This window comes from Chionomys nivalis, chromosome 15, assembly GCF_950005125.1.
Source record: "Chionomys nivalis chromosome 15, mChiNiv1.1, whole genome shotgun sequence".
NCBI lineage: Eukaryota > Metazoa > Chordata > Mammalia > Rodentia > Cricetidae > Chionomys > Chionomys nivalis.
In genome coordinates, this window is record NC_080100.1 from 69,836,678 (window position 1) to 69,850,185 (window position 13,508).

General features: G+C 45.5%; 1 protein-coding gene and 1 pseudogene across 1 annotated transcript; both read right to left on the reverse strand.

Annotated features, from left to right (window-relative positions):
* Window positions 1-868: 868 nt before the first annotated feature.
* On the reverse strand, window positions 869-1,608 carry LOC130887228 (splicing factor U2AF 65 kDa subunit-like; annotated as a pseudogene).
* A 164-nt stretch (window positions 1,609-1,772) lies between these two features.
* On the reverse strand, window positions 1,773-2,438 carry LOC130887565 (transcription initiation factor TFIID subunit 10-like). The gene has a single exon (XM_057790069.1). It carries the CDS (start codon window positions 2,436-2,438, stop codon window positions 1,773-1,775), a length of 666 nt encoding a protein of 221 aa, XP_057646052.1.
* Between the last annotated feature and the right edge of the window lie 11,070 nt (window positions 2,439-13,508).

A 13,508-nucleotide genomic window follows, 5' to 3' on the forward strand; every position in this document is an offset into this window, starting at 1 on the left:
GCAGTGCCTGCTGAGGCCAGGAGACGGCATCAGATCTTCTGGAGCTGGAGATACACATGGTTGTGACCCACCATGTGGATGCTGGAAACTGAACCTGATTCCTCTGCAAGGGCAGCTAACTGCTTTGAACCATGGAGTCATCTCTCCAGTCCCCAGCCTCTGATTCTTGCCTCTCTTACTGTCTACTCCAGGCAGGCCTGGCCTCTTTACTGTTCCTTAATTATGCCTCAGACAACAGTAAATTCTGCCCAAGGCTTTGCTGCGTCCCTTGACTTTCCAAAATTCTTTGCCTATTGTATAAGTGAAACTGATCTGAAAACAGATTGATGGGGGAAATCAATTTTCATTATGTATGGACTAATGGGAGTTCTATAGGGAAAAACATAAGGGTGCAATCATTGTAGCCAGTGTACCATCCTGAGCTACAGAAATGATAGCATCACGAGGCTTCCTGGAGTGAGAGACAAAGTAGGGGCGGCAGATACACAGAGCAGCATGGAAAATAAGTAGATTGTCTTGTTATGTAGATAAAAGTCTCAAGTGTAGGGCTTAGTGAGAGACTGCTGACCTTGCTGAGGACTTCTCTCACTGAGGAAATGGGAAGAATGTTTGGGACTAATTGAGTCTCGGCCTTCAGCTGCTCTTCCCCACTAGACCCTTCTAATTGAAGTTACTGAAAGCTGTGCTTTGCCTAGAGGATCAGAGGATGGGATTTTCACCTGTTGGCCATTGACTGCAGGGTCCTTAAGCCTCCATGGTGCTATTAAAGAAGGGCTTTTATACCAGCGATTGGAGGTCGTGTGTTGGTCTGTCTCTGCCTGTGTTTCCTCAGCCTCGAGCCCCTTGCCCGAAGCTGGCGAACTGGATTCTAGCGCGAAGAGTGCAGAAGGGTGTTCTCTGACATACCAGGCAGTGGCTGATAGTCATGAGGCCTTCGGATCTTCAGTGACTGGCGCTGGAAGATGATGCCATCCAGGGCCATGGCCTGGGTCGTTTCATCCACTGAGCGGAACTCCAAAAAGGCAAAATTCTTGGCTGTGCAGATAAATCAAGACAAGACTGGGTTGCCAGGGGACTGAGTCAATCCCCCCAAGCGAATCTGTGCATTGAAGAAGTCCATCATGGCTTCTTCAGTGTTGCCAAATGGAATGTTGCCACATAGAGGCGTCTGGCCTGTCTGATCTTCTGGCTGCCAACAACAGGCACGGACGTTGGGGTCAGAGCCAAACCATCAGGAGTCATCGTGGGGAGAAAGGCAGTGGCTGGAATCTGACCCACAGCTTGCATGGCCTTGTACTGCATTGGGGTGATGTGCTCAAAGCCAGGTGGTGGCACGTCCCAGTATTTATGCACCTTCTTCTCATGGCGAGGGGAACGAATCAATCCACAGTGCCCCTCTTTAGCGCCTCTGGTCAAAGGTTTGCTTCGCCTTAGTCTGTCTCATGAGACCCTGCACTGGTCCCGGTTATGCAGATCTCGGCTCCGGCTCCTGTGCTTCCGGTCCCAGCTTCTAGAGTGGCTGCGGCTACTCTTCCGATGCAGGTTCTCCTTGTCCCGTTCTTATTTATTCTTGTTGAGCTTCAGCTCGAACTCGTCAATGTCTCACATGCTTAAGCGGCCACGTGGGGCCCTGTGCAACTCTCCCCTCACCTTGCCACCTGCCCCAGGTAAAGTTAGTTGTTGTTGTTGCTGTTTTTCCACAATGAAGTTTATTATGAAAACAGGCTGTTGTGGGGACAGAGGGAAAGACAAATACACCTGGGTTAGGTGGTTCAGGTGAAGTAGTGCGGCTTCTTCACATTGATGCCATGGTCACTGAGGGCTGGGGTCAAGTCCTCCATCGTTAGGGTGTACTTGCGGTCCTTGCTCTTACTCCGGGAGCTGCCAGAGGCTGTGCCCTTCATTTTGCAGTGCTGTAGGGCATCATTAGCAATGTCTGAGATGAATTTCTGGGCAGCTAGTGAGATGAGCCGGATTATGCGTGGGTCTGAAGCTTCAAAGCCAGCACGGTTCAGGTAATAACCAGTCACTGCATCTGGGATCGTAGGGGTGTAATCCTCCAGCTGCATCAAGAAGTCCACCGGTGGCGTGCTGGACACTATGGGCTTCACTTCTCTGTTGGGCGTGCTCGGCAGGGCGTAAACCCCCTTAGACATTGCCCCTTCAGGGGGAGCCGCGCAGCCCACTGCCACCAAGGCCGGCTGGCGCAGCTCCTCAGGCTCCCTGGCTGGCGCCGCTATGGGGCCCGCGGCCAGAGTGGCAACTCCAGCCCCGGGTCCCCTTGCCGTCCCCGTCGGGCTGGCCTTGCTCTCCGAGGCTGTGCTGGTGGGCAGCTTGGCGGGAGCAGACACCTGAGGCGTCGGACCCGGATGCGAAACACAGGCAGCACAGGCCAGCAGCGCCGCCTCGGGGTCCGGACCCAAGCCACTGCAGCTCATGGGGCTGGTGGGAGAGGCCGCGAACCCCCAGGTAAAGATTTAAAAGTATAAAAGAAAGAAAGAAAGAAAGAAAGAAAGAAAGAAAGAAAGAAAGAAAGAAAGAAAGAAAGAAAGAAAGAAAGAAAGTAGTTGGGTGTGTAACACCCGATTTTGTGTTACACCCTCGGTACAGTTCGCGGGCCACTGTACCTTCTGCAGGTCAGGCAAGGGCCTGGAGATTGAAAGAACACACAAAGAGCCCTAGGTCATTCGAAGGAGATCAGCAGAATGCCATTTATTCAACCTTGGGGAAATCCTTATATACCTAGCTGCTGCATTAGGATTTCCACCCACGCAGGTGGGAAATTACCATACCAAGGGTGGAGTCAAAGCCCTGCAGCTAATCTCCAGGTGGGGCAGAATGCTTTAGTTAGCTGACCAGACACAAACAGAATGCTTTAGTTAGCTGACCAGAAACTGTCCTCAAGATGCACCCCAGGAACCAGGGTACACACCTTTAATCGCAACACTTGCAAGGCAGAGAGGCAGAGGTAGATTGATCTCTGTGACTTCAAGGTGTGGTAGTAGCATACACCTTTAATCCCAATGCCTGGGAGGCAGAGACAGACTCATCTCTGTGAGATCAAGTTGTGGTTGCACACACCTTTAAGCCTAGCACTGGGGAGGCAGAGACTGGTGCTTCTCCCTCTGTGAGTTCAAGGACAGCCTGGTATACAGAGTTATTCCAGATATACAGAGAACCTGTCTCAAAAAGTAAAAGTAAAAATAAAAATAAACGTAAGAGGTTAAAATAAAGCTGCATAAAGATGGAAAATACACAGAGAATCTTGATACTGTATGCTATTATGCTCTCTTTGAACTACTTGAATGCTGAGGAAGGAGCAACAGCTGCTAAAAGACTTTTGTTTATAAATGCTGCTGAACTAACCCAAGATAGGTATTTTGAAAATACCTTGGCTTGAAAACTGAAGGTAAAAGGCATGTTACTTTGGAGAAGAGATTTTGCTTTTGTTACCACAGAAAATGAGAGGCTGTGGATTCATTCTGAGTTAAGAAAAATCCAGTTTGCTCAAGGAAGACCACCTGAGAAGGCTCCGGTAGGAACAGATGGCCCAGATGCCTGAGGTCTACATCCAGAACAGATTCAAGACTGCTGCCTGAGATGATCAAGACTCACAGGATACTCCAGTCAGGACATGATTATAACTCTAAATTTTCTTTAGGTCCCCATAAGATTATCAGCGCCCCCAAACAGCAGGAAGTAGCCTGGAAAACTACGCCCACTTTCCCGAAAAAATGAACTATGAATGTTTTCTTTTGTTTATAAAAGAAAGAGGGGGAAGTGGTGCAGGAGAATTGTCTGTATTCTGTCAATCCCCACAGCTGGCCCTCAAGTTACAGACACCTGTCATTCTCTTGAGCCTCCTGGTGAGTCCCAATGAAGTGGAAAGCACTGTGTGAAGGCTGGTAAGAAACCCCCTTGTATTGACCAGTGAGCCAAGCTAGTTCTGTGTAGGGGATGGGGTTGGCGGGGAGTAGGGTTGGGTACTGCCATCCTAGGGTCATATAGAGGCAGATCACAGTTTATTGGGGCCGCTGTTGCTGTTTGCATTCTTTTTTTTTTTTACTTTTTTATTGAAAAATATTTCTACCTCCTCCACGCCTCCCATTTCCCTCTCCCTCCTCCCTCCCCTCTCCCCTTCCCACACTCCTCTTCTTCTCCCTCTCCAGCCCCAAGAGCAGTCAGGGTTCCCTGCCCTATGGAAAGTCCAAGGTCCTCCCCCTCCATCCAGGTCTAGGAAGGTGAACATCCAAACTGTCTAGGCTCCCACAAAGCCAGAACCTGAAGTAGGATCAAAACCTCATGACATTGTCCTTGGCCTCTCATCAGCTCTCATTGTCCGCCATGTTCAGAGAGTCCGGTTTTATCCCATGCTTTTTCAGTCACAGTCTAGCTGGCATTGGTGAGCTCCCAATAGGTCAGACCCACTGTCTCAGTGGGTGGGTGCACCCCTCGTGGTCCTGCCTTCTTTGCTCATGTTCTCCCTCCTTCTGCTCCTAGTTAGGACCTTGGGAGCTCAGTCTGGTGCTCCAGTGTGGGCCTCTGTCTCTATCTCCATCCATCGCTAGATAAAGGTTCTATGGTGATATGCAAGATATTCATCAGTATGGCTATAGGATAGGGTCATTTCAGGTTCCCTATCCTCAGCTGCCCAAGGAAATAACTGGGGACATTGCCCTGGCACCTGGTAAGCCACTCCAGGTTCAAGTCTCTTGCCAACCCTTAGGTGGCTCCCTTAACTAAGATATGTGCTTCCCTGCTCACCTATCCAATCTTCCTTTATCTCCAATCATCCCATTTCCCCAAGATCCCCCCATCCTCTCCTTCAAACTTTTCTCTCCCCATCTCCCCCTACCCCCATCTCCCCCCACCACCAAGATTCCAATTTTTTGCCCGGCAATCTTGTCTACTTCCCATAGCCAGGAGGATAACTATATGTTTTTCCTTGGGCTCACCCTCTTATTTAGCTTCTTTAGGATCACAAATTATAGACTCAGTGGCCCCTATCCACGGCTAGAAACCAATTATGAGTGAGTACATCCCATGATCTTCTTTTTGGGTCTGGGTTACCTCACTCAGGATAGTATTTTCTATTTCCATCCATTTGCATGCAAAATTCGAGAAGTCATTTTTTTTTTCCCGCAGAGTAGTACTCTAATGTATATGTATTCCACACTTTCTTCATCCTTTCTTCCATTGAAGGAAATCTAGGTTGCTTCCAGGTTCTGGCTATTACAAATAATGCTGCTATGAACATAGTTGAACAAATGCTTTTGTCATATGATAGGGCATCTCTTGGGTGTATTCTCAAGAGTGGTATTGCTGGGTCCAGGGGTAGGTTGATCCCAAATTTCCTGTGAAACCGCCACACTGATTTCCAAAGTGGTTGCACAAGTTTGCATTCCCACCAGCAATGGATTATGGTACCCCTTTCTCCACAACCTCTCCAGCAAAGGCTATCCTTGGTGTTTTTGATTTTAGCCATTCTGACAGGTGTAAGATGATATCTCAAAGTTGTTTTGATTTGCATTTCTCTGATCGCTAAGGAGGTTGAGCATGACCTTAAGTGTCTTTTGGCCATTTTAACTTCTTCTGTTGAGAATTCTCTGTTCAAATCAGTGTCCCATTTTTTAATTGGGTTATTTAGCATTTTAAAGTCTAGTTTCTTGAGATCAGACCTTTGTCTGTTGCGGGGTTGGTGAAGATCTTCTCCCAGTCAGTAGGCTGCCTTTTTGTCCTAGTGACAGTGTCCTTTGCTTTACAGAAGCTTCTCAGTTTCAGGAGGTCCCATTTATTCAATGTTGCCCTTAATGTCTGTGCTGTTGCGGTTATACATAGGAAGCGATCTCCTGTGCCCATGTGTTGTAGGGTACTTCCCATTTTCTCTTCTATCAGGTTCAGTGTGTTCAGATTGATATTGAGGTCTTTGATCCATTTGGACTTGATTTTTGTGCATGGTGATACATATGGGTCTATTTTCATTCTTCTACAGGTTGACATCCAGTTGTGCCAGCACCATTTGTTGAAGATGCTTTCCTTCTTCCATTGTATACTTTTAGCTCCCTTATCGAAAATGAGGAGTTCATAGGTTTGTAGGTTAAAATCCGGGTCTTCTATACGATTCCATTGGTCGACTTCTCTGTTTTTATGCCAGTACCGCGCTGTTTTCATTATTGTAGCTCTGTAATAGAGTTTGAAGTCAGGGATGGTAATGCCTCCAGAAGTTCCTTTATTGTATAAGATTCTTTAGGCTATCCTGGGTTTTTTGTTTATCCATATAAAGTTGATTATTGTCCTCTCAAGATCTGTGAAGAATTTTGATGGGACCTTGATGGGGATTGCATTGAATCTATAGATTGCCTTTGGTAGAATTGCCATTTTTACTATGTTGATCCTCCCAATCCAAGAGCAGGGGAGATTCCTCCATTTTCTGGTATCCTCTTCAATTTCTTTCTTCAATGCCTTAAAGTTCTTGTCAAATAGATCTTTCACTTCCTTGGTTAGAGTTACCCCAAGATATTTTATGCTGTTTGTGGCCATCATGAAAGGTGATGATTCTCTTATTTCCCTCTCTGCTTCCATATTCTTTGTGTTTAAGAGGGTGACTTATTTTTTGGAGTTGATCTTGTATCCTGCCACATTGCTAAAGGTGTTTATCAGCTGTAGGAGTTCTTTGGTGGAGTTTTTGGGGTCACTTATGTACACTACCATATCATCTGCAAATAATGCAAGTTTAACTTCTTCCTTTCCAATTCGAATCCTCTTGGTCCCCTTATGTTGTCTTATTGCTATTGCTAAAACTTCAAGGACTATATTGAAGAGGTATGGAGAGAGTGGACAGCCTTGGCGTGTTCCTGATTATAGTGGGATGGCTTTAAGTTTCTCTCCATTTAATTTGATGTTAGCTGTTGGCTTGCTGTAAATAGCTTTAATTATATTTAGGTATGACCCTTGTACCCCTAATATCTCCAAGACTTTTATCATAAAGGGATGTTGAATTTTGTCAAATGCTTTGTCAGCATCTAATGAAACGATCATATGTTTTTTTTCTTTCAGTTTATTTATATGATGGATTACATTGATAGATTTGCGTATGTTGAACCAGCCCTGCATCTCTGGTATGAAGCCTACTTGATCATAATGGATAATTTTTCTAATGTGTTCTTGGATTCGGTTTGCCAGTATTTTGTTGAGGATTTTTGCGTCGATGTTCATGAGTGAGATTGGCCTGTAATTCTCTTTCTTGGTTGAGTCTTTGTGTGGTTTTGGTATCAGAGTTACTGTAGCTTCATAAAAGGAATTGGCAATGACTCCTCTATTTCTATATTGTGAAATACACTAAGGAGTATAGGTATTAGGTCTTCTTGGAAGTTCTGGTAGAATTCCGCATTGAAACCATCTGGTCCGGGACTTTTTTTGAATGGGAGCTTTTTCATAACAGCTTCTAATTCTTCGTGACTAACAGGTCTATTTAGGTTGTTCACCTGGTCCTGGTTTAACTTTGGGATATGGTATTCATCTAAAAAAGTGTCCATTTCTTTTACATTTTCCAGTTTTGTGGCATACAGGCTTTTGTAGTAAGATCTAATGATTCTCTGAATTCCCTCTGTGTCTGTGGTTATGTCCCCCTTTTCATTTCTGATCTTATTAATTTGCAAATTCTCTCTCTGCCATTTGATTTGTTTGGATAGGGGTTTATCAATCTTGTTCATTTTCTCCAGGAACCAGCTTTTTGTTTCATTGATTCTTTCAATTGTTTTCTGTGTTTCTATTTTGTTGATTTCAGCCCTCAGTTTGATTATTTTGTCTTCTACTCCTCCTAGGTGAGTCTGCTTCTTTTTTCTAGAGCTTTCAGGTGGGCTGTTAAGTCTCCAATGTGTGCTTTCTCTGTTTTCTTTAAGTGGGCACTTAGTGCTGTGAACTTTCCTCTCAGGACTGCTTTCATAGTGTCCCATAAGTTTGAGTATGTTGTTTCTTTATTTTCATTGAATTCAAGGAAGACTTTAATTTCTTTCTTTATTTCTTCCTTAATCCAGGTATGGTTCAGTAGTTGACTGTTCAGTTTCCATGAGTTTGTAAGCTTTCTGGGGGTAGCATTGTTGTTGAATTCTAGCTTTAATCCATGGTGATCTGATAAGATACAGGTGGTTACTAATATTTTTTTGTAACTCTGGATGTTTGCTTGTTACCGAGTATGTGGTCAATTTTCAAGAAGGTTCCATGAGCTGCAGAGAAGAAGGTATATTCTCTTCTATTTGGGTGGAGTATTCTATAGATATCTGTTAAGTCCATTTGATTCATTACCTCCATTAATTCTCTTATTTCTCTGTTAGGTTTCTGTCTAATTGACCTGTCCATTGGTGAGAGAGGAGTGTTGAAGTCTCCTACTATTACTGTGTGTGGTTTGATGTCTGGCTTGAGTTTTAGCAATGTTTCTTTTACGTACGTGGGTGCTTTTATATTAGGGGCATAGATATTCAGGATTGAGACTTCATCCTGATGAACTATTTCTGTTTGGGTAGAAAATGTCCCTCTCCATCTCTTCTGATTGATTTAAGTTTGAAGTCAACTTTGTTAGAAATTAGTATGGCCACACCTGCTTGTTTCTTAGGTCCATTTGCTTGATGAACCTTATCACAGCCCTTTACTCTGAATAGGTGCCTGTCTTTGTGGTTGAGGTGTGTTTCTTGTAAACAGCAGAATGTTGGGTCCTGTTTTCGTATCCAATCTCTTAGCCTGTGCCTTTTTATAGGTGAGTTGAGTCCATTCACATTAAGTGATATTAATGACCAGTGGTTGTTAACTCCGGTCACTTTTTTTGTAGTAGAGTTTGTGTGTTTTCCTTCTTTGAGGTGTGCTGGTGAAGGGTCTCTAGATGTCTGAGTTATTGTGGTCATTGTTGGACTCCTTGGTTAGTGATTTTCCTTCTATTACTTTCTGTAAGGTTGGATTTGTGGCTACATATTGTTTAAATTCGTTTTTATCCTGGAAAATTTTGTTTCCTCCATTTATAGTGAACGAAAGCTTGGCTGGGTATAATAGTCTGGGCTTGCATCCACGGTCTCTTAGTTTCTGCAATGCATCTATCCAGGACCTTCTGGCTTTCATGGTTTTCATAGAGAAGTCAGGTGTAAGTCTGATAGGTTTACCTTTATAAGTAACTTGGCCTTTTCCCTTTGCAGCTCTTAATATTCTTTATTTATTCTGTATGCTTTGTGTTTTATTATATGGCGAGGGGATTTTTTTTTCGATCCAGCCTATTTGGTGTTCTATATGCTTCTTGAACCTTCATAGGTATATCTTTCTTTAGGTTGGGAAAGTTTCTTCTATAATTTTATTGAATATATTTTCTGGACCGTTGAGCTGCGCTTCTTCCCCTTCTTCTACTCTTATTATTCTTAGGTTTGGTCTTTTTATTGTGTCCCATATTTCCTGAATGTTTTGTGATGAGAGATTGTTGGCCTTGCTGTTTTCTTTGATCAGCGTGTTTATTTTCTCTATGGTATCTTCGGAATCTGAGATTCTTTCTTCTATCTCTTGTATTCTGTTGGTTATGCTTGTTTCTGTAGTCTCTATTTGTTTACCTAGATTTTCCATGTCCAGCCGGCTCTCTGTTTGTGTTTTCTTCTTTGCTTCCATTTCAGTTTTCAAGTCTTGAACTGTTTCCATTATCTGTTTGATTGTTTTTCCTTGGTTTCCTAGGGTATCATTCACTGATTTACTCAATTCTTCAAACTTTTTGTTATACTTCATATCCATTTCTATAAGGGCATTTTTTACATGCTGTTTAAGGGCATCAATCACTTTCATAAAGTCGATTTTTTCTACTTCTTCTTGATTAAGGTGTTCATGACCTCCTGTTGTGAGGTCACTGGGTTCTGGTGGTTTGATATTTTTTTCAGATTGTTGGTTGAATTCTTGCATTGGCGCCTGCCCATCTCTTCCTCTGAGTGCTCCCCTATGGATCTTCTTTTACAGGATCAGGTCTCCTTGCCTACTGATGTACTTTCCCAGTGATGGAACTCCCCAGTGATATCTCTCCTGGTGCTCCAGTGATGGCTCTCCTGATGCCGAGATCAGATCTCCATGCCCAAAGATGGCTCTCCTGGCCCCGAGAACAGATCTCCATGCTGGTTGGGTAGTTCATAAACAAAGCACCTACCTTGCTTGGTGCAGGCAGGTTATTGACAAACAGAAACTCCCGCCCACCTGCTTGCCCTGAGGATTCGACCCCAGCGCCCAGGCAGGCTGAGCTGGGTGGTGTTATGTGCCTAAAGAGGGCAGGCGGGCAGAGGGGAGGAGGGTCCTGGATGCAAGCTGGGTGGGATAGGAAGAGAGAGGCGGTATGTGGGGAGTAGAGCCCCTGAAGGGAGCCCAGGAAGTATAGGGGGGTGGGAATGAGGAACTTCTGAGTTTCCTGTCTTTGGCTGCTGGCATGGGTCAGAAACTCATCCTAAGGATGGCTCTCCTGGCTCCGAGAACAGATCTCCATCCTGGTTTGGTAGTTCGTAAACAAAGCACCTACCTTGCTTGGTGCAGGCAGGTTATTGACAAACAGAAACTCCCGCCCACCCGCTTGCCCTTAGGATTCGACCCCAGCGCCCAGGCAGGCTGAGCTGGGTGGCATTATGTGCCCAAAGAGGGAAGGCAGGCAAAGGGGAGGAGGGTACTGGATGCAAGCTGGGTGGGATAGGAAGAGAGGCAGTATGCAGGGAGTAGAGCCCCTGCAGGGAGCCCAGGAAGTGTAGTGGGGTGGGGATGAGGAACTTTTGAGTTTCCTGTCGTGGGCTGCTGGCGCAGGTCAGAAACTCACCCCAAAGATGGCTTTCCTGGGGACGAGAACCTGCTGTTTGTATTCTGCGGTGTGCAACAATTCGGTTTATTCAACCAGATAATGACTGTGACTGACCCGCAGAATGACAACTGGGTTGCTGTTTTCACTATTATGAGAGTAGCCACAAGTGTTTATGTTCAGGCTTTGAGGGGGCTCATTTTGTCTTCCTCTCCTCCTCCTTGTTTGCAATACCCGCCCCCACCATATAACTGCTGTTATATGGAAGTATTCTGGGTATATTGATTGGAATAAATATTTGCTGGGTGCTTATTGCATGCTGGGTATCGTCCAAAGTCCCAGGGTCCATGGGGAATGAACCAGGTAAAGGTCACTGCCCTCCTGGAATCTCTGCCCTTCTCTCTTGGTCAGAAAATACTAAGGAGAAAGTAACAAAAAGCAGAGGGTGTGCCAGGTGGGGACAGACACTAGACCAGAGGCAGATAGAATTTGTTGAGGAAACGGGTAGTGAGTGAGAAAATGTTTGGGGAAAGAGTTTTGGGATAGGGTGGGGGTGCCTTAACAGGTGCAGAAGTCCTGGGCCAAGGCCCAGCTCGGTTTACTTCGATGGAACAGCCCATCAGGGAAGACATCTCCAGCGCTTCTCTGAGGAGCCATAGCATGTTGTGAGGGGGCTTCCAGAGCCGAATGCTCTGGGCCACGCCACCTGTGAAGTCCACAACACCCTCCATAGTGCTACCACCCTGCCAGGGTCTCGTAGGGTCCATTTAGCCTGCAACCAGACAGTGTGCTGTTAAGCGCCAGGCTGGAGATATGAACTGGAGGGAATGAACAGTCAGACAGAGTGGTGAGGGAAGTGAGACATGCCTGTCTCCTCCCCTGGTTCAGCCAGTGGCCCTTGGCCCTCGGCCAGGCTCCTGAAGGCCAGTCTGGTTCCTAGTCTGGGTAACTTACTTGGCATAGGCCATCTCCAGCTGGGCGTTTCAGAATTCCTGGCGTGGGCACCATGCACGAACAACAGCTTGTTATTCTTAGTGGGCAGTCGGTTGTCCACCACCACATTCATCCACTGCCTGAACTGCCAAAGCTGTGGGTGGCAAGGGGACATTTGTCTGCATATAGGTGAACTTTATCCTCAGAGCGCCTCCTGGTGGCCATGCCGAGAACATACTAGCAGTAATCACTCACATTAAGATTTCAGTAAAAAACTGGGGGGGTGTTTGTGTGTGCATGTGTGTGTTTGTGTGTGTGTGTGTGTGTGTATGTTTGTATTATGTCATTTCTTTCCTACCACACTCTGAGTTTCAGGGATCAAACTCAGGTCATCAGGTTTTGGATAAGTGCACTGAAGCCACCTTGACCAATGCCCTTAGAATACATGAAGGAAAGATAACAAAAGCCCCCAAATTTCTCGAAGTTTCCAAATCTGAGTATTGCACCAGCGAAAAGAAAACCCTACCCATGGGGCTGGACATTTGGCTCAGTGGTTAAGAGTACTGACTGTTCTTCCAATGACCAAGGTTCAATTTCGAGCTAATGAATATAAAATTAAAATAAATCAGTCAATGAACAAGAAAAGAAATAAAGAAATCCCCATCTATCTTTAGATTGAGGCCCTGTCTTGATAAAAGGCATCTGGAAGTTGAGCTCTCAGATCTTGAAATCCTCTCCCTATTCTATGACATTTAGAATTGTTCCTGGATCAGCGAAAGGGCCAGGTCATACAAAATACATGGTGGAGAATTTCAGTATCATGCTAACCAAGTGTGTTCTGGGAATGGGCACGCACGTGCGTTCACATGTGTGTGTGTGTGCATGCGTGTGCACACACACAAATGCGATTGGGGCGAGAACCACAAACAACTGTTTTCTTTAGCACTTAAAAAACCTTAGCTGACATGATTTCTTTCATGAGCGGGTATTTCTCTAAATATTGTCGGAAAGCCATTTCAATTAGTGCTATATTTGAGAATCCTAGTAAGTGCATACATGATCTCTCTCTCTCCTCTATCTTTCTCTGGTGGTTTGAATGAGAATGACCCCCAAAGGCTCATATATTTGCATGTTCATCACCAGGGAGTGCAACTATTTGAAAAGATTGGAAGCACAGGGAGGTGTGGCCTTGCTGGAGAAAGTGTCTCACTGGGAGTGGGCTCTGAGGTTTCAAAAGCCCAAGCCAGGCCCAGTAGTTCTCTCTTCCTACTGCCTGTGGGTCAGGATTGTAGCTCTCAGCTCTAGATTCAGTGGCATGCTTGCCTGCGTCCTGCCAACGCTCCCTGCCTTGGTGGCAATGGACTAACCTCTGAAGCTGTAAGCCAGCCCCCAGTTAAAGGCTTTCTTCTATAAGAGTTACAATGGTCATGGTGTCTCTTCAAAGCAATAGAACAGTGACTCATGCTCCCTTCATCCCTTCCTCTCTCCTTCCGTCTCCCTCCCTCCTTCCCTCCCTCCCTCCCTCCTCCCACTCTTCCATTCACATGGAAATGGAAGATGCCAACATAGTTTTTCTTGAAATTCTGGCCCCTGGGCACCACAGGGAACAGCTGTTTGGGATACGCAGTAAGGGCGCCAATGGCAGCCAGCAGCCTGCAGTCCCCTTAAAGGCAGACAGGAGGGGTTGATCCTTGAATAGCCCAGTGAGCACATTTTCAGTTCACTTTGTAGACCGGGTTGGTGACCAAGGAACTTAGAATGCTTTTATCCTTCGCCACCTAAA

What these genes read in the sequence shown, in the direction of transcription:
- LOC130887565 (XM_057790069.1), bottom strand. Translation starts at nt 2,438, where the DNA reads ATGAGCTGCAGTGGCTTGGGTCCGGACCCCGAGGCGGCGCTGCTGGCC.